The sequence below is a fragment of the Haliotis rubra genome, unplaced genomic scaffold (assembly GCF_003918875.1).
Source record: "Haliotis rubra isolate DU_JTF1 unplaced genomic scaffold, ASM391887v1 Scf43, whole genome shotgun sequence".
Classification (NCBI taxonomy): Eukaryota; Metazoa; Mollusca; class Gastropoda; order Lepetellida; family Haliotidae; genus Haliotis; species Haliotis rubra.
The window spans coordinates 142,960-165,000 of record NW_025767113.1 but is presented as its reverse complement, the minus strand read 5'-3'; the positions used below and the strand labels follow the sequence as shown (position 1 = coordinate 165,000).

The 22,041-nt window shown below is 47.0% G+C and overlaps 1 protein-coding gene across 1 annotated transcript; it reads left to right on the top strand.

Annotated features, from left to right (window-relative positions):
• The first annotated feature begins 2,824 nt into the window (after positions 1-2,824).
• Positions 2,825-21,476, top strand: LOC124289025 (orexin receptor type 2-like). Its single transcript, XM_046725622.1, has 2 exons — positions 2,825-3,028; positions 18,699-21,476. Exon 2 carries the CDS (start codon positions 18,706-18,708, stop codon positions 19,906-19,908), a length of 1,203 nt encoding a protein of 400 aa, XP_046581578.1. The 5' UTR covers positions 2,825-3,028; positions 18,699-18,705; the 3' UTR covers positions 19,909-21,476.
• Positions 21,477-22,041: the final 565 nt, after the last annotated feature.

The following is a 22,041-nucleotide window of genomic DNA, read 5'->3' as shown; positions in this document are numbered from 1 at the left end:
ACTAGTACTGCACCGTCGTTTGACAGACGGCCTCGGTAACTATGTATGTCTGACACAACTGCACCGTCGTTTGACAGACGACCTCGGTAACTGTGTCTGTCTGACCCAACTGCACCATCGGTTGACAGACGACCTCGGGAACTCTGTCTGTCTGACCCAACTGCACCGTCGGTTGACAGACGACCTCGGTAACTTTGTCTGTCTGACCCAACTGCACCGTCGTTTGACAGACGGCCTCGGTTACTCTGTCTGTCTGACCAAACTGCACCGTCGGTTGACAGACGACCTCGGTAACTTTGTCTGTCTGACCCAACTGCACCGTCGGTTGACAGACGACCTCGGGAACTCTGTCTGTCTGACCCAACTGCACCGTCGGTTGACAGACGGCCTCGGTAACTCTGTCTGTCTGACCCAACTAGTACTGCACCGTCGTTTGACAGACGGCCTCGGTAACTATGTCTGTCTGACACAACTGCACCGTCGTTTGACAGACGACCTCGGTACTGTGTCTGTCTGACACAACTGCACCGTCGTTTGACAGACGACCTCGGTGACTTTGTCTGTCTGACCCAACTGCACCGTCGGTTGACAGACGACCTCGGTAACTTTGTCTGTCTGACCCAACTGCACCGTCGGTTGACAGACGACCTCGGTTACTCTGTCTGTCTGACCCAACTGCACCGTCGGTTGACAGACGACCTCGGTAACTTTGTCTGTCTGACCCAACTGCACCGTCGGTTGACAGACGACCTCGGTAACTCTGTCTGTCTGACCCAACTACACCGTCGGTTGACAGACGACCTCGGTAACTTTGTCTGTCTGACCCAACTGCACCGTCGGTTGACAGACGACCTCGGTAACTATGACTGTCTGACCCAACTGCACCATCGTTTGACAGACGGCCTCGGTAACTGTGTGTGACTGTGTCGTTTGACCGACAACTGCACCGACCCAACGCACCATCGACAGACGGCCTCGGTAACTCTGTCTGTGTGACCCAACTGCACCGTCGGTTGGCAGACGGCCTCGGTAACTGTGTCTGTGTGACCCAACTGCACCATCGGTTGACAGACGGCCTCGGTAACTGTGTCTGTGTGACCCAACTGCACCATCGGTTGACAGACGGCCTCGGTAACTGTGTCGTGTGAAACTGCACCGTCGTTTGACAGACGACCTCGGTAACTATGACTGTCTGACCCAACTGCACCATCGGTTGACAGACGACCTCGGTTACTCTGTCTGTGTGACCCAACTGCACCGTCGGTTGACAGACGACCTCGGTTACTCTGTCTGTCTGACCCAACTGCACCGTCGGTTGACAGACGGCCTCGGTAACTATGACTGTCTGACCAAACTGCACCATCGGTTGACAGACGACCTCGGTAACTCTGTCTGTCTGACCCAACTGCACCGTCGGTTGACAGACGACCTCGGTAACTCTGTCTGTCTGACCCAACTGCACCGTCGGTTGACAGACGACCTCGGTAACTCTGTCTGTCTGACCCAACTGCACCATCGTTTGACAGACGACCTCGGTAACTGTGTCTGTCTGACCCAACTGCACCATCGTTTGACAGACGACCTCGGTAACTGTGTCTGTATGACCCAACTGCACCGTCGGTTGGCAGACGACCTCGGTAACTGTGTCTGTCTGTCTTGACCCAACTGCACCATCGTTTGACAGACGACCTCGGTAACTGTGTCTGTATGACCCAACTGCACCGTCGGTTGGCAGACGACCTCGGTAACTGTCTGTCTGACCCAACTGCACCATCGTTTGACAGACGACCTCGGTAACTGTGTCTGTATGACCCAACTGCACCGTCGGTTGACAGACGACCTCGGTAACTGTGTCTGTCTGACCCAACTGCACCATCGTTTGACAGACGACCTCGGTAACTGTGTCTGTATGACCCAACTGCACCGTCGGTTGGCAGACGACCTCGGTAACTGTGTCTGTATGACCCAACTGCACCGTCGGTTGGCAGACGACCTCGGTAACTGTGTCTGTATGACCCAACTGCACCGTCGGTTGGCAGACGACCTCGGTAACTGTGTCTGTCTGACCCAACTGCACCGTCGTTTGACAGACGACCTCGGTAACTGTGTCTGTCTGACCCAACTGCACCGTCGTTTGACAGACGACCTCGGTAACTGTGTCTGTATGACCCAACTGCACCGTCGGTTGGCAGACGGCTTCGGTAACTGTGTCTATATGACACAACTGCACCGTCGGTTCACAGACGGCATCGGTAACTGTCTCTATATGACACAACTGCACCGTCGTTTGACAGACGACCTCGGGAACTCTGTCTGTCTGACCCAACTGCACCGTCGTTTGACAGACGACCTCGGTAACTGTGTCTGTATGACCCAACTGCACCGTCGGTTGGCAGACGGCTTCGGTAACTGTGTCTATATGACACAACTGCACCGTCGGTTCACAGACGGCATCGGTAACTGTCTCTATATGACACAACTGCACCGTCGTTTGACAGACGGCCTCGGTAACTTTGTCTGTATGACCCAACTGCACCGTCGGTTGACAGACGACCTCGGTAACTGTCTGCTCAAGGCAGACATTAGGCTGATTAACAATCTCTGTTTGTATGGGTGATGATGGGCTTTTATTGTCTTACACATTCCCAGATTTGTGTTTTTTACCTCTAACTTTCCGAACCTGAAAATAACATTGGTGACAAAGCATTATTCCAGCTATCCTATCATAATTGCTGTCTTGCATCTCATCATCCAAAGGTCACGTGACGGACTGGATGGTAGAAAACCTGCAAGTCGGGATGACATGGCATGAGACTGCAGTGGACGTGAGTGGACGTCAGTGGTGATAAGAAAGATGCTTTGACACTATCTTTCACAAAATTTGCTTCGGAAGGGAGGTAACTGCAGTGGAGGGGACGAGTCAAGATCGGCAATGCGGATTTCCGAATCGCCAAGTTGTGGTGTTAGTCGCTCTCTGAGAGGAGACAAGTTCACTGTGTATTTCTTTTTGACGGATATTCACGATAGTGTAAGTACTCTACAATTGTAATGTTTGGAAGAATTATATTTTAATCAGGTGAACATGACATGAATGTTTCCTTTCATTATCTGTTATTTGGGCAACCATGGGCATTTGTTTATTTCATGAGAAAGTTGTATGTTAAGACTGCTTTCATGGCAGCTTAACCTTCACTCACGAACTTCCATCTACTCAACCGGTCGTGAGTGACAAGGACTCCATGTTGATGTCAACTTCCAGAGGAAGAATGTGAAGCACGACCACTGCCAGTACCCAAACAGTTGATTCTATGTTGAAACATACCACGATGTTCTACTCTGCCAACCCGGCCAACCAGTTGAACATGACCCCCCAAACTGTTGATTCTATGTTGAAACATACCACGATGTTCTACTCTGCCAACACGACCAACCAGTTGAACATGACCCCCAAACTGTTGATTCTATGTTAGAACATACCACGATGTTCTACTCTGCCAACACGGCCAACCAGTTGAACATGACCCCCCAAACTGTTGATTCTATGTTGGAACATACCACGATGTTCTACTCTGCCAACACGACCAATGCCAGTACCCAAACTGTTGATTCTATGTTGAAACATACCACGATGTTCTACTCTGCCAACACGACCAATGCCAGTACCCAAACTGTTGATTCTATGTTGAAACATACCACGATGTTCTACTCTGCCAACCCGGCCAACCAGTTGAACATGACCCCCCAAACTGTTGATTCTATGTTGAAACATACCACGATGTTCTACTCTGCCAACCCGGCCAACCAGTTGAACATGACCCCCCAAACTGTTGATTCTATGTTGAAACATACCACGATTTTCTACTCTGCCAACAAGACCAACCAGTTGAACATGACCCCCAAACTGTTGATTCTATGTTGAAACATACCACGATGTTCTACTCTGCCAACCCGGCCAACCAGTTGAACATGACCCCCCAAACTGTTGATTCTATGTTGAAACATACCACGATGTTCTACTCTGCCAACACGACCAACCAGTTGAAAATGACCCCCAAACTGTTGATTCTATGTTGGAACATACCACGATGTTCTACTCTGCCAACCCGGCCAACCAGTTGAACATGACCCCCCAAACTGTTGATTCTATGTTGAAACATACCACGATGTTCTACTCTGCCAACACGACCAATGCCAGTACCCAAACTGTTGATTCTATGTTGGAACATACCACGATGTTCTACTCTGCCAACACGACCAATGCCAGTACCCAAACTGTTGATTCTATGTTGGAACATACCACGATTTTCTACTCTGCCAACCCGGTCAACCAGTTGAACATGACCCCCCAAACTGTTGATTCTATGTTGAAACATACCACGATGTTCTACTCTGCCAACCCGGCCAACCAGTTGAACATGACCCCCCAAACTGTTGATTCTATGTTGAAACATACCACGATTTTCTACTCTGCCAACACGGCCAACCAGTTGAACATGACCCCCCAAACTGTTGATTCTATGTTGAAACATACCACGATGTTCTACTCTGCCAACACGACCAATGCCAGTACCCAAACTGTTGATTCTATGTTGGAACATACCACGATGTTCTACTCTGCCAACACGACCAATGCCAGTACCCAAACTGTTGATTCTATGTTGAAACATACCACGATGTTCTACTCTGCCAACCCGGCCAACCAGTTGAACATGACCCCCCAAACTGTTGATTCTATGTTGAAACATACCACGATGTTCTACTCTGCCAACCCGGTCAACCAGTTGAACATGACCCCCCAAACTGTTGATTCTATGTTGAAACATACCACGATGTTCTACTCTACCAACACGGCCAACCAGTTGAAAATGACCCCCAAACTGTTGATTCTATGTTGGAACATACCACGATGTTCTACTCTGCCAACACGGCCAACCAGTTGTACATGACCCCCCAAACTGTTGATTCTATGTTGGAACATACCACGATGTTCTACTCTGCGAACACTGTCAACCAGTTGAAAATGACCCCCCAAACTGTCGATTCTTTGTTGAAACATACCACGATGTTCTACTCTGCCAACACGGTCATCAGTTGAAAATGACCCCAGGGCTGTACAGTTTGATCCACGCTGCAATCAATCATGTATTGGTGCAAATGTCAGCTCTACCGCTGCCAGGGTTGATGCAGTTCATGGGTCGCCCAGGGCAACGGGATTGACTGATGACCCTATCTTTGCCTTGGGAGCGAGCTCCGAAGTATTTGTTATTTGTGTCCACAGGTCGACTTGACTGTGGCGGCAGATCAACACTGGCAGTCTGATTACACACATACACATTTTACATGACTATCACAGTATTTAGTAATCACTATGCGTCACTTAGCTCTGTTGCCTTCGTCAAGTGATGCTTCTGGTTTGCACCATACCCATCAAACTGTGGGCTGACAAGGTTGCTACCTCACCTGGAAATGGTCGACTGGTACTGTGTGTTCTACCCCACTTGACAATGGTTGACTGGTACTGTGTCTTCTATCCTACCTGACAATGGTTGACTGGTACTGTGTGTTCTATCCCCACATGACAACGGTTGACTGGTACTGTGTCTTCTATCCCACTTGACAATGGTTGATTGGTACTGTGTCTTCTATCTCACCTGACAATGGTTGACTGGTACTGTGTGTTCTTTCCCACCTGACAATGGTCGACTGGTACTGTGTGTTCTACACCACCTGACAATGGTTGACTGGTACTGTGTGTTCTACCCCACTTGACAATGGTTGACTGGTACTGTGTGTTCTACCCCACTTGACAATGGTTGACTGGTACTGTGTGTTCTACCCGACTCCACCTGACAATGGTTGACTGGTACAGTGTGTTCTATCCCACTTGACAATGGTCAACTAGTACTGTGCGTTCTACCCGACTCCACCTGTCAATAGTTGACTGGTACTGTGTGTTCTAACCCACCTGACAATGGTTGACTGGTACTGTGTGTTCTACACCACTTGACAATGGTTGACTGGTACTGTGTGTTCTACCCCAATTGACAATGGTTGACTGGTACTGTGTGTTCTCCCCGACTCCACCTGACAATGGTTGACTGGTACTGTGTGTTCTATCCCACTTGACAATGGTCAACTGGTACTGTGTGTTCTACCCGACTCCACCTGACAATAGTTGACTGGTACTGTGTGTTCTACCCCACTTGACAATGGTTGACTGGAACTGTGTGTTCTACCCGACTCCACCTGACAATGGTTGACTGGTACTGTGTGTTCTCCCCGACTCCACCTGACAATGGTTGACTGGTACTGTGTGTTCTACCCCACCTGACAATGGTTGACTGGTACTGTGTCTTCTATCCCACTTGACAATGGTCAACTGGTACTGTGTGTTCTACCCGACTCCACCTGACAATAGTTGACTGGTACTGTGTGTTCTAACCCACCTGACAATGGTTGACTGGTACTGTGTGTTCTACCCCACTTGACAATGGTTGACTTGTACTGTGTGTTCTACCCCACTTGACAATGGTTGACTGGTACTGTGTGTTCTATCTCACTTGACAATGGTTGACTTGTACTGTGTGTTCTACCCCACTTGACAATGGTTGACTGGTACTGTGTGTTCTATCTCACTTGACAATGGTTGACTGGTACTGTGTGTTCTACCCGACTCCACCTGACAATAGCTGACTGGAACTGTGTGTTCTACCCCACTTGACCATGGTTGACTGGTACTGTGTGTTCTACCCGACTCCACCTGACAATGGTTGACTGGTACTGTGTCTTCTATCCCACTTGACAATGGTTGATTGGTACTGTGTCTTCTATCTCACCTGACAATGGTTGACTGGTACTGTGTGTTCTATCCCACCTGACAATGGTCGACTGGTACTGTGTGTTCTAATCCACCCTGACAATGTGGTTGACCACCTTGACAATGGTTGACTGGTACTGTGTGTTCTACCCAACTTGACAATGGTTGACTGGTACTGTGTGTTCTCCACCTGACAATGGTTGACTGGTACTGTGTGTCTATCCACTTGACAATGGTTGACAATGGTTGACTGGTACTGTGTGTTCTCCCGACTCCACCTGACAATGGTTGACTGGTACTGTGTGTTCTAACCCACCTGACAATGGTTGACTGGTACTGTGTGTTCTATCCGACACCTGACAATGGTTGATTGGTACTGTGTGTTCTATCCTTGACTCACCTGACAATGGTTGACTGGTACTGTGTGTTCTACCCCACTTGACAATGGTTGACTGGTACTGTGTGTTCTACCCCACTTGACAATGGTTGACTGGTACTGTGTGTTCTACCCGACTCCACCTGACAATAGTTGACTGGTACTGTGTGTTCTACCCCACCTCACAATGGTTGACTGGTACTGTGTGTTCTATCCCACTTGACAATGGTCAAGTGGTACTGTGTGTTCTATCCCACCTGACAATGGTTGACTGGTACTGTGTGTTTTATCCCACTTGACAATGGTTGACTGGTACTGTGTGTTCTATTCCAATTGACAATGGTCAACTGGTACTGTGTGTTCTATCCCACCTGACAATGGTCAAGTGGCACTGTGTGTTCTATCCCACCTGACAATGGTTGACTGGTACTGTGTGTTCTATCCCACCTGACAATGGTTGACTGGTACTGTGTGTTCTACACCATCTGACAATGGTTGACTGGTACTGTGTGTTCTACCCCACTTGACAATGGTTGACTGGTACTGTGTGTTCTATCCCACTTGACAATGGTTGACTGGTACTGTGTGTTCTATCCCACTTGACAATGGTTGACTGGTACTGTGTGTTCTATCTCACCTGACAATGGTTGGCTGGTACTGTGTGTTCTATCCCGCTTGACAATGGTTGACTGGTACTGTGTGTTCTATCTCACATGACAATGGTTGACTGGTACTGTGTGTTCTATCCCACTTGACAATGGTCGACTGGTACTGTGTGTTCTATCTCACCTGACAATGGTTGACTGGTACTGTGTGTTCTATCCCACTTGACAATCGTCAACTGGTACTGTGTGTTCTATCTCACCTGACAATGGTTGACTGGTACTGTGTGTTCTACCCCACTTGACAATGGTTGACTGGTACTGTGTGTTCTATCCCACTTGACAATGGTCGACTGGTACTGTGTGTCCTATCCCACCTGACAATAGTTGACTGGTACTGTGTGTTCTATCCCACTTGACAATGGTCAACTGGTACTGTGTGTTCTATCCCACTTGACAATGGTCAACTGGTACTGTGTGTTCTATCTCACCTGACAATGGTTGACTGGTACTGTGTGTTCTACCCCACTTGACAATGGTTGACTGGTACTGTGTGTTCTACCCGATTCCACCTGACAATAGTTGACTGGTACTGTGTGTTCTACCCCACCTCACAATGGTTGACTGGTACTGTGTGTTCTATCCCACTTGACAATGGTCAAGTGGTACTGTGTGTTCTATCCCACCTGACAATGGTTGACTGGTACTGTGTGTTCTATCCCACTTGACAATGGTTGACTGGTACTGTGTGTTCTATTCCAATAGACAATGGTCAACTGGTACTGTGTGTTCTATCCCACCTGACAATGGTTGACTGGCACTGTGTGTTCTATCCCACCTGACAATGGTTGACTGGTACTGTGTGTTCTATCCCACCTGACAATGGTTGACTGGTACTGTGTGTTCTACACCACCTGACAATGGTTGACTGGTACTGTGTGTTCTACCCCACTTGACAATGGTTGACTGGTACTGTGTGTTCTATCCCACTTGACAATGATTGACTGGTACTGTGTGTTCTACCCCACTTGACAATGGTTGACTGGTACTGTGTGTTCTATCCCACTTGACAATGGTTGACTGGTACTGTGTGTTCTATCTCACCTGACAATGGTTGGCTGGTACTGTGTGTACTATCCCGCTTGACAATGGTTGACTGGTACTGTGTGTTCTATCTCACATGACAATGGTTGACTGGTACTGTGTGTTCTATCCCACTTGACAATGGTCGACTGATACTGTGTGTTCTATCTCACCTGACAATGGTTGACTGGTACTGTGTGTTCTATCCCACCTGACAATCGTCAACTGGTACTGTGTGTCCTATCCCTCCTGACAATAGTTGACTGGTACTGTGTGTTCTATCCCACTTCACAATGGTTGACTGGTACTGTGTGTTCTATCCCAATAGACGATGGTCAACTGGTACTGTGTGTTCTATCCCACTTGACAATGGTCAACTGGTACTGTGTGTTCTATCTCACCTGACAATGGTTGACTGGTACTGTGTGTTCTATCCCACTTGACAATGGTTGGCTGGTACTGTGTGTTCTTTCCCACTTGACAATGGTTGATTGGTACTGTGTGTTCTACACCACCTGACAATGGTTGACTCGTACTGTGTGTTCTACCCCACTTGACAATGGTTGACGGGTACTGTCGGTTCTACCCGACTCCACCTGACAATGGTTGACTGGTACTGTGTGTTCTATCCCACTTGACAATGGTCAACTGGTACTGTGTGTTCTACCCGACTCCACCTGACAATAGTTGACTGGTACTGTGTGTTCTACCCTCACTTGACAATGGTTGACTTGTACTGTGTGTTCTACCCCACTTGACAATGGTTGACTGGTACTGTGTGTTCTATCTCACTTGACAATGGTTGACTGGTACTATGTGTTCTACCCGACTCCACCTGACAATAGTTGACTGGAACTGTGTGTTCTACCCCACTTGACCATGGTTGACTGGTACTGTGTGTTCTACCCGACTCCACCTGACAATGGTTGACTGGTACTGTGTCTTCTATCCCACTTGACAATGGTTGACTGGTACTGTGTGTTCTATCCCACCTGACAATGGTCGACTGGTACTGTGTGTTCTACACCACCTGACAATGGTTGACTGGTACTGTGTCTTCTACCCAACTTGACAATGGTTGACTGGTACTGTGTGTTCTACCCCACTTGACAATGGTTGACTGGTACTGTGTGTTCTCCCCGACTCCACCTGACAATGGTTGACTGGTACTGTGTGTTCTATCCCACTTGACAATGGTCAACTGGTACTGTGTGTTCTACCCGACTCCACCTGACAATAGTTGACTGGTACTGTGTGTTCTATCCCACCCAATGGTTGACTGGTACTGTGTGTTCTACAATGGTTGACTGGTACTGTGTGTTCTACCCCACTTGACCTGGTACTGTGTGTTCTACCCGACTCCACCTGACAATGGTTGACTGGTACTGTGTGTCTATCTCCACCAATGGTTGACTGGTACTGTGTTCTACTCCACACAATGGTTGACTGGTACTGTGTGTTCTACCCCAAATGACAATGGTTGACTGGTACTGTGTCTTCTATCCAACTGACTGACAATGGTCAACTGGTACTGTGTGTTCTACCCGACTCCACCTGACAATGGTTGACTGGTACTGTGTGTTCTACCCACCTCCTCACAATGGTTGACTGGTACTGTGTGTTCTATCCCACTTGACAATGGTCAAGTGGTACTGTGTGTTCTATCCCACCTGACAATGGTTGACTGGTACTGTGTGTTTTATCCCACTTGACAATGGTTGACTGGTACTGTGTGTTCTATTCCAATTGACAATGGTCAACTGGTACTGTGTGTTCTATCCCACCTGACAATGGTCAAGTGGCACTGTGTGTTCTATCCCACCTGACAATGGTTGACTGGTACTGTGTGTTCTATCCCACCTGACAATGGTTGACTGGTACTGTGTGTTCTACACCATCTGACAATGGTTGACTGGTACTGTGTGTTCTACCCCACTTGACAATGGTTGACTGGTACTGTGTGTTCTATCCCACTTGACAATGATTGACTGGTACTGTGTGTTCTACCCCACTTGACAATGGTTGAATGGTACTGTGTGTTCTATCCCACTTGACAATGGTTGACTGGTACTGTGTGTTCTATCTCACCTGACAATGGTTGGCTGGTACTGTGTGTTCTATCCCGCTTGACAATGGTTGACTGGTACTGTGTGTTCTATCTCACATGACAATGGTTGACTGGTACTGTGTGTTCTATCCCACTTGACAATGGTCGACTGATACTGTGTGTTCTATCTCACCTGACAATGGTTGACTGGTACTGTGTGTTCTATCCCACTTGACAATGGTCAACTGGTACTGTGTGTTCTATCTCACCTGACAATGGTTGACTGGTACTGTGTGTTCTACCCCACTTGACAATGGTTGACTGGTACTGTGTGTTCTATCCCACTTGACAATGGTCGACTGGTACTGTGTGTCCTATCCCACCTGACAATGGTTGACTGGTACTGTGTGTTCTATCCCACTTGACAATGGTTGACTGGTACTGTGTGTTCTATCCCAATAGACGATGGTCAACTGGTACTGTGTGTTCTATCCCACTTGACAATGGTCAACTGGTACTGTGTGTTCTATCTCACCTGACAATGGTTGACTGGTACTGTGTGTTCTCTACCCACTTGACAATGGTTGACTGGTACTGTGTGTTCTACCCGATTCCACCTGACAATGGTTGACTGGTACTGTGTTCTACTGTGTTCTACCCCTGTGTGTTCTATCCCACCTGACAATGGTTGACTGGTACTGTGTGTTCTATCCCACTTGACAATGGTCAAGTGGTACTGTGTGTTCTATCCCACCTGACAATGGTTGACTGGTACTGTGTGTTCTATCCCACTTGACAATGGTTGACTGGTACTGTGTGTTCTATTCCAATAGACAATGGTCAACTGGTACTGTGTGTTCTATCCCACCTGACAATGGTCAAGTGGCACTGTGTGTTCTATCCCACCTGACAATGGTTGACTGGTACTGTGTGTTCTATCCCACCTGACAATGGTTGACTGGTACTGTGTGTTCTACACCACCTGACAATGGTTGACTGGTACTGTGTGTTCTACCCCACTTGACAATGGTTGACTGGTACTGTGTGTTCTATCCCACTTGACAATGGTTGACTGGTACTGTGTGTTCTACCCCACTTGACAATGGTTGACTGGTACTGTGTGTTCTATCCCACTTGACAATGGTTGACTGGTACTGTGTGTTCTATCTCACCTGACAATGGTTGGCTGGTACTGTGTGTACTATCCCGCTTGACAATGGTTGACTGGTACTGTGTGTTCTATCTCACATGACAATGGTTGACTGGTACTGTGTGTTCTATCCCACTTGACAATGGTCGACTGATACTGTGTGTTCTATCTCACCTGACAATGGTTGACTGGTACTGTGTGTTCTATCCCACTTGACAATCGTCAACTGGTACTGTGTGTCCTGTCCCTCCTGACAATAGTTGACTGGTACTGTGTGTTCTATCCCACTTCACAATGGTTGACTGGTACTGTGTGTTCTATCCCAATAGACGATGGTCAACTGGTACTGTGTGTTCTATCCCACTTGACAATGGTCAACTGGTACTGTGTGTTCTATCTCACCTGACAATGGTTGACTGGTACTGTGTGTTCTATCCCACTTGACAATGGTTGGCTGGTACTGTGTGTTCTTTCCCACTTGACAATGGTTGATTGGTACTGTGTGTTCTACACCACCTGACAATGGTTGACTCGTACTGTGTGTTCTACCCCACTTGACAATGGTTGACTGGTACTGTGTGTTCTATCCCACCTGACAATGGTTGACTGGTACTGTGTGTTCTATCTCACCTGACAATGGTTGACTGGTACTGTGTGTTCTTTCCCACTTGACAATGGTTGACTGGTACTGTGTGTTCTATCTCACCTGACAATGGTTGACTGGTACTGTGTGTTCTACCCAACTTGGCAATGGTTGACTGGTATTGTGTTTTCTATCCCACTTGACAATGGTCGACTGGTACTGTGTGTTCTATCTCACATGACAATGGTTGACTGGTACTGTGTCTTCTATCCCACCTGACAATGGTTGGCTGGTACTGTGTGTTCTATCCCACTTGACAATGGTTGACTGGTACTGTGTGTTCTACCCCACTTGACAATGGCTGACTGGTACGGTGTGTTCTCCCTGACTCCACCTGACAATGGTTGACTGGTACAGTGTGTTCTACCCCACCTGACAATAGTTGACTGGTACTGTTTCTTCTATCCCACTTGACAATGGTCAACTGGTACTGTGTGTTCTACCCGACTCCACCTGACAATAGTTGACTGGTACTGTGTGTTCTACCCCACCTCACAATGGTTGACTGGTACTGTGTGTTCTATCCCACTTGACAATAGTCAAGTGGTACTGTGTGTTCTATCCCAGCTGACAATGGTTGACTGGTACTGTGTGTTCTATCCCACTTGACAATGGTTGACTGGTACTGTGTGTTCTATTCCAATAGACAATGGTCAACTGGTACTGTGTGTTCTACCCCACTTGACAATGGTTGACTGGTACTGTGTCTTCTATCCCACCTGACAATGGTTGACTGGTACTGTGTGTTCTATCCCCACATGACAACGGTTGACTGGTACTGTGTCTTCTATCCCACTTGACAATGGTTGACTGGTACTGTGTCTTCTATCTCACCTGACAATGGTTGACTGGTACTGTGTGTTCTTCCCCACCTGACAATGGTCGACTGGTACTGTGTGTTCTACACCACCTGACAATGGTTGGCTGGTACTGTGTGTTCTATCCCACTTGACAATGGTTGACTGGTACTGTGTGTTCTATCTCACATGACAATGGTTGACTGGTACTGTGTGTTCTATCCCACTTGACAATGGTCGACTGATACTGTGTGTTCTATCTCACCTGACAATGGTTGACTGGTACTGTGTGTTCTATCCCACTTGACAATGGTCAACTGGTACTGTGTGTTCTATCTCACCTGACAATGGTTGGCTGGTACTGTGTGTTCTATCCCACCTGACAATGGTTGACTGGTACTGTGTGTTCTACCCCACTTGACAATGGTTGACTGGTACTGTGTGTTCTCCTGACTCCACCTGACAATCCACTTGACAATGGTTGACTGGTACTGTGTGTTCTATCCCACCTGACAATGGTTGACTGGTACTGTGTGTTCTATCCCACCTGACAATGGTTGACTGGTACTGTGTGTTTCTATCCCACCTTGACAATGGTCAACTGGTACTGTGTGTTCTATCCCACCTGACAATGGTTGACTGGTACTGTGTGTTCTATCCCACCTGACAATGGTTGACTGGTACTGTGTGTTCTATCCCACTTGACAATGGTTGACTGGTACTGTGTGTTCTATTCCACCTGACAATGGTTGACTGGTACTGTGTGTTCTATCCCACCTGACAATGGTTGACTGGTACTGTGTGTTCTATCCCACCTGACAATGGTTGACTGGTACTGTGTGTTCTATCCCACCTGACAATGGTTGACTGGTACTGTGTGTTCTACTGACAATGGTTGACTGGTACTGTGTGTTCTATCCCAATGGTTGACTGGTATGTGTGTTCTATCCCTTGACAATGGTTGACTGGTACTGTGTGTTCTATCCCACTTGACAATGGTTGACTGGTACTGTGTGTTCTATCCCACTTGACAATGGTTGACTGGTACTGTGTGTTCTATCTCACCTGACAATGGTTGACTGGTACTGTGTGTTCTATCCCACTTGACAATGGTTGACTGGTACTGTGTGTTCTATCTCACCTGACAATGGTTGACTGGTACTGTGTGTTCTATCCCACTTGACAATGGTTGACTGGTACTGTGTGTTCTATCTCACCTGACAATGGTTGACTGGTACTGTGTGTTCTATCCCACTTGACAATGGTCGACTGGTACTGTGTGTTCTATCTCACCTGACAATGGTTGACTGGTACTGTGTGTTCTATCCCACTTGACAATGGTTGACTGGTACTGTGTGTTCTATCCCACTTGACAATGGTTGACTGGTACTGTGTGTTCTATCCCACTTGACAATGGTTGACTGGTACTGTGTGTTCTATCCCACTTGACAATGGTTGACTGGTACTGTGTGTTCTATCTCACCTGACAATGGTTGGCTGGTACTGTGTGTTCTTTCCCACTTGACAATGGTTGACTGGTACTGTGTGTTCTATCTTACCTGACAATGGTTGACTGGTACTGTGTGTTCTACCCAACTTGGCAATGGTTGACTGGTATTGTGTTTTCTATCCCACTTGACAATGGTCAACTGGTACTGTGTTTTATCCCACTTGACAATGGTTGACTGGTTCTGTGTCTTCTATCCCACCTGACAATGGTTGACTGGTACTGTGTCTTCTACCCCACCTGACAATGGTTGACTGGTACTGTGTCTTCTATCCCACTTGACAATGGTTGACTGGTACTGTGTCTTCTATCCCACCTGACAATGGTTGACTGGTACTGTGTCTTCTACCCTACTTGACAATGGTTGACTGGTACTGTGCGTTCTATCCCACTTGACAATGGTTGACTGGTACTGTGTGTTCTATCTCACCTGACAATGGTTGGCTGGTACTATGTGTTCTACCCAACTTGACAATGGTTGACTGGTATTGTGTTTTCTATCCCACTTGACAATGGTCGACTGGTACTGTGTGTTCTATCTCACCTGACAATGGTTGACTGGTACTGTGTGTTCTACCCCACTTGACAATGGTTGACTGGTACTGTGTGTTCTATCCCACTTGACAATGGTTGACTGGTACTGTGTGTTCTATCCCACCTGACAATGGTTGACTGGTACTGTGTGTTCTATCCCACTTGACAATGGTTGACTGGTACTGTGTGTTCTATCCCAATAGACAATGGTCAACTGGTACTGTGTGTTCTATCCAACCTGACAATGGTCAAGTGGCACTGTGTGTTCTATCCCACCTGACAATGGTTGACTGGTACTGTGTGTTCTATCCCACCTGACAATGGTTGACTGGTACTGTGTGATTCTACACCACATGACAATGGTTGACTGGTACTGTGTGTTCTATCCCACTTGACAATGGTTGACTGGTACTGTGTGTTCTATCCCACTTGACAATGGTTGACTGGTACTGTGTGTTCTACCCCACTTGACAATGGTTGACTGGTACTGTGTGTTCTATCCCACTTGACAATGGTTGACTGGTACTGTGTGTTCTATCTCACACAATGGTTGGCTGACAATGGTCTGACTGGTTGACTGTGTGTTCTATCTCACCTGACAATGGTTGACTGGTACTGTGTGTTCTATCCCACTTGACAATGGTTGACTGGTACTGTGTGTTCTATCTCACTTGACAATGGTTGACTGGTACTGTGTGTTCTATCCCACTTGACAATGGTTGACTGGTACTGTGTGTTCTATCCCACTTGACAATGGTTGACTGGTACTGTGTGTTCTATCCCACTTGACAATGGTTGACTGGTACTGTGTGTTCTATCCCACTTGACAATGGTTGACTGGTACTGTGTGTTCTATCCCACTTGACAATGGTTGACTGGTACTGTGTACTGACAATGGTTGACTGGTATTGTGTTTCTATCCCACCTGACAATGGTTGACTGGTACTGTGTGTTCTATCCACTTGACAATGGTTGACTGGTACTGTGTGTTCTACCCAACTTGACAATGGTTGACTGGTACTGTGTGTTCTATCCCACTTGACAATGGTTGACTGGTACTGTGTGTTCTATCCCACTTGACAATGGTTGACTGGTACTGTGTGTTCTATCCCACCTGACAATGGTTGGCTGGTACTGTGTGTTCTATCCCACTTGACAATGGTTGACTGGTACTGTGTGTTCTATCCCAATAGACAATGGTCAACTGGTACTGTGTGTTCTATCCCACCTGACAATGGTCAAGTGGCACTGTGTGTTCTATCCCACCTGACAATGGTTGACTGGTACTGTGTGTTCTATCCCACCTGACAATGGTTGACTGGTACTGTGTGATCTACACCACATGACAATGGTTGACTGGTACTGTGTGTTCTATCACCACCCCACTTGACAATGGTTGACTGGTACTGTGTGTTCTATCCCACTTGACAATGGTTGACTGGTACTGTGTGTTCTACCCCACTTGACAATGGTTGACTGGTACTGTGTCTTCTATCCCACTTGACAATGGTTGACTGGTACTGTGTGTTCTATCTCACCTGACAATGGTTGGCTGGTACTGTGTGTTCTATCCCACTTGACAATGGTTGACTGGTACTGTGTGTTCTATCTCACATGACAATGGTTGACTGGTACTGTGTGTTCTATCCCACTTGACAATGGTTGACTGATACTGTGTGTTCTATCTCACCTGACAATGGTTGACTGGTACTGTGTGTTCTATCCCACTTGACAATGGTCGACTGGTACTGTGTGTTCTATCTCACCTGACAATGGTTGACTGGTACTGTGTGTTCTATCCCACTTGACAATGGTTGACTGGTACTGTGTTTTCTATCCCACTTGACAATGGTCGACTGGTACTGTGTGTCCTATCCCACTTGACAATGGTTGACTGGTACTGTGTGTTCTATCTCACCTGACAATGGTTGGCTGGTACTGTGTGTTCTATTCCACTTGACAATGGTTCACTGGTACTGTGTGTTCTACCCAACTTGACAATGGTTGACTGGTATTGTGTTTTCTATCCCACTTGACAATGGTCGACTGGTACTGTGTGTTCTATCTCACCTGACAATGGTTGTCTAGTACTGTGTGTTCTACCCAACTTGACAATGGTTGACAATGTGTTTCTATCCCACTACAATGGTTGACTGGTGTGTGTGTTCTATCCCACTTGACAATGGTTGACTGGTACTGTGTGTTCTATCCCACTTGACAATGGTTGACTGGTACTGTGTGTTCTATCCACCTGACAATGGTTGGTACTGTGTATCTGTGTCCCAACAATGGTGACTGGTACTGTGTGTTCTATCCCACCTGACAATGGTTGACTGGTACTGTGTGTTCTATCCCACCTGACAATGGTTGACTGGTACTGTGTGATCTACACCACATGACAATGGTTGACTGGTACTGTGTGTTCTACCCCACTTGACAATGGTTGACTGGTACTGTGTGTTCTATCCCACTTGACAATGGTTGACTGGTACTGTGTGTTCTACCCCACTTGACAATGGTTGACTGGTACTGTGTCTTCTATCCCACTTGACAATGGTTGACTGGTACTGTGTGTTCTATCTCACCTGACAATGGTTGGCTGGTACTGTGTGTTCTATCCCACTTGACAATGGTTGACTGGTACTGTGTCTTCTATCCCACTTGACAATGGTTGACTGGTACTATGTCTTCTATCCCACCTGACAATGGTTGACTGGTACTGTTTCTTCTACCCCACCTGACAATGGTTGATTGGTACTGTGTCTTCTATCCCACCTGACAATGGTTGACTGGTACTGTGTGTTCTACCCCACTTGACAATGGTTGACTGCATTATGTTGCTGCTGTCTCGCCCGACAATGACTGATTGAATCAATTATCTCGTACCTCGCGCGGTAACGTTTGACTGCATCGTTCATCAGCCCATCTGCATGTCTTGAACAAATTGCATCAGAACCTCTCTATATGTTAAACGTGTACTAATCCACCCAACACTACACCAATTTACACACAAAGGTACTCAAATTTACACACATCCCGAACAACGGAGCTTGGGGTGAGGGGGTCAGTTAGTATTTCAGTAGACTACAAGTTGTGTCTTGTTTATTTGTTTTGTTTATTCTTTGTTTATTTATATTTACAGGGCAGCCATGTTCCAATGTCACGATGACCTCCTTCGCAACGACACCAACTACACGCATGATGACGTCAAAACAGCACTTGTTCATCTCGAGCAGGAAGAGCTCCTCTATAAAGTACCAACCTTCATTTATCTGTCTTTTCTTCTTCTCGTCGGCATCCCCGGCAACATTGTCGTCTGCGTCATCTACCTCAAGTTACCCCCGAGTACCCCAAGACGATTCATTGTTGCGCTGGCGCTGTTCGATCTACTCAACTGCCTCGTGGGAATCCCGTTCGAAATAGCTGACCTGATAACGGACTACTTTCTAGATATCCCTACACTTTGCAGATTAGTGCGAATGAGTAATACATTCAGTTCCAGTGGGTCTATATTTATTTTGCTGATAATCAGCGTTGATCGATACAGAAAGATATGTAGACCTTTTCGAAGGCAAATATTGGTAAACGATTCAACAAAGTGCATCTACGTGATCACTGGATTTGCTGGCCTTACTTCCATACCGGCTGTTATAGTCTATGGCCGCCACAGCCTATACATCCGTGGCCTTCAGACATACGATTGTTCGTTCGATGATTCTTTCAGTGAATACATGTTTCCTAAACTCTACCAAATATGCTTGGCACTCGTTTGTGTGATAGCAATCGTCGTTCTTATTCTGTTATACACATTCATTGTGCTGAAGATTGTCAAACAGAAGAAACGTCGAGCGACGTTGACTTCAGGGGCTCGACAAGCAGCAGCAGCAGCACGTGCGGGCAACGCTCCAGAGCGCGGAACAGACACTACCAACAGCGACACTCTCCCATCTCGCTCAGACTCACCACCAGAGAAGTCACACGCTGATAAATCCTCGACCAGGAAGGACACGAAGAAGAGAACAAACAACTTTATCCGGAGTTCCCGGATGACGCTCATGATGCTGGCCGTGACAGTCGTCTTCATCCTTGGCTACATGCCGCACTTAGGGCTCCAGATCACGCGCCAGATACTGAGTTCAGAGTTCACGGACTCACTACACTGCAACCACGTTGGACTCGCATTTTATGCCTTTTTTCTGAGGTCGTATTTTCTCAACAGCGCTGTTAACCCCATCATCTACAGTTGCTATAACAAACGCTTTCGACAGGAGTGTGTGACACTGCTGAAGAGACTGATGTGTCAGAAGACTGAGGCAGAAACCATCAATACAGTGACAGACAGCGAGAGCTAGGTATCCCACCATCTTCAAACGGAAAAAAGCACAACGCTTATTGTATGTGAACTGGGAACGTGGGGAGATACACTGGGAATATGGTGACAAAGATACACTGGGAACGTGGTGACACAGATACACTGGGAACGTGGTGACACAGATACACTGGGAACGTGGTCACACACATACACTGGGAACGTGGTCACACAGATATACTGGGAACGTGGTCACGCAGATACACTGGGAACGTGGTGACACAGATACACTGGGAACGTGGTGACACAGATACACTGGGAACGTGGTCACACACATACACTGGGAACGTGGTCACACAGATATACTGGAAACGTGGTCACACAGATACACTGGGAACGTGGTGACACAGATACACTGGGAACGTGGTCACACAGATATACTGGGAACGTGGTGACAAAGATACACTGGGAACGTGGTCACACAGATACACTGGGAACGTGGTGACACACATACACTGGGAACGTGGTCAAACACATACACTGGGAACGTGGTCACAAAGATACACTGGGAACGTGGTGACACAGATATACTGGGAACGTGGTGACACACATACACTGGGAACGTGGTGACACAGATACACTGGGAATGTGGTCACACATACACTGGGAATGTGGTCACACAGATACACTGGGAACGTGGTCACACAGATACACTGGGAACATGGTCACACACATACACTGGGAACGTGGTCACAAAGATACACTGGGAACGTGGTCAAACACATACATTGGGAACGTGGTGACACAGATACACTGGGAACGTGGTCACACACATACACTGGGAACGTGGTCACACACATACACTGGGAACGTGGTCAAACACATACACTGGGAACGTGGTCACACAGATACACTGGGAACGTGGTCACACACATACACTGGGAACGTGGTCACACATACACTGGGAATGTGGTCACACAGATACACTGGGAACGTTGTGACACAGATACACTGGGAACGTGGTCAAACACATACACTGGGAACGTGGTCACACACATACACTGGGAACGTGGTCACACAGATACACTGGGAATGTGGTCACACATACACTGGGAACGTGGTCAAACACATACACTGGGAATGTGGTCACACAGATACACTGGGAACGTGGTCACACATATGAGTGTATCCGTCTGGAGGTTTGTGTGACAAAGTGTATAAGTAAGAATGTTTTTCGGCAATTTACTTATAAAGTTGAAGATGAAATGCGAAACCTCGGCGGATATCGTGTGGTACATGGAAATACCAGCATTTCGCTAACTCCCTTTCCGTTAATGTGGACACTTGAACTTGACGAAGAGCGGGATGAGCTCAACACTGCAGGATGTGAATTGACAATAAAGAATTAGTAAGGAAGACAGTCACGCGTTGGTTGGCGGTTCAACCTACTCACTATGTAGTCATGATGATTAATGAACAATCTCACAATCTCAAACGAGTCCTAAAAGTATAGTTTACATGTTCAGTACTTTGTAAATATGCCACATAAAGAGAGATCAACATCATATGCATATTTGTTTATGAGCCACAAAACTACGCTCCTTTACGAAGTGACTGCCTTCGTGTGCCTATTACCTGCTAGTCGAACTGACTGCCCTCCTGTGCATAGTGACAGCTGCCCTATACATAGTGACTGTTGTCCTGTACATAGTCACTGTTGTCCTGACTGCTGTCCTGTCCATAGTGACTATTGTCCTGTACACAGTCACTGTTGTCCTGACTGCTGACTACATAGTCACTGTTGTCCTGACTGCTGTCCTGTACATAGTGACTATGTCCTGTACACAGTCACTGTTGTCCTGTACATAGTCACTGTTGTCCTGACTGCTGACCTGTACATAGTCACTGTTGTCCTGTACACAGTCACTGTTGTCCTGTACATAGTCACTGTTGTCCTGTACACAGTCACTGTTATCCTGACTGTTGTCTTGTACACAGTCACTGTTGTCCTGACTGTTGTCCTGTACATAGTCACTGCTGTCGTGTACATAGAGACTGTTGTCCAGTACATAGTGACTGATGTCCTCTACGTATAGACTGTTGTCCTGTATGTAGTGACTGTTGTCCTGTACATAGTGACTGTTCTCCTGTACATGGTGACTGTTGTCCTGACTGT

Excerpts from the sequence above, each read along its gene's own strand:
- LOC124289025 (XM_046725622.1), top strand. The coding sequence starts at position 18,706 with ATGTTCCAATGTCACGATGACCTCCTTCGCAACGACACCAACTACACG.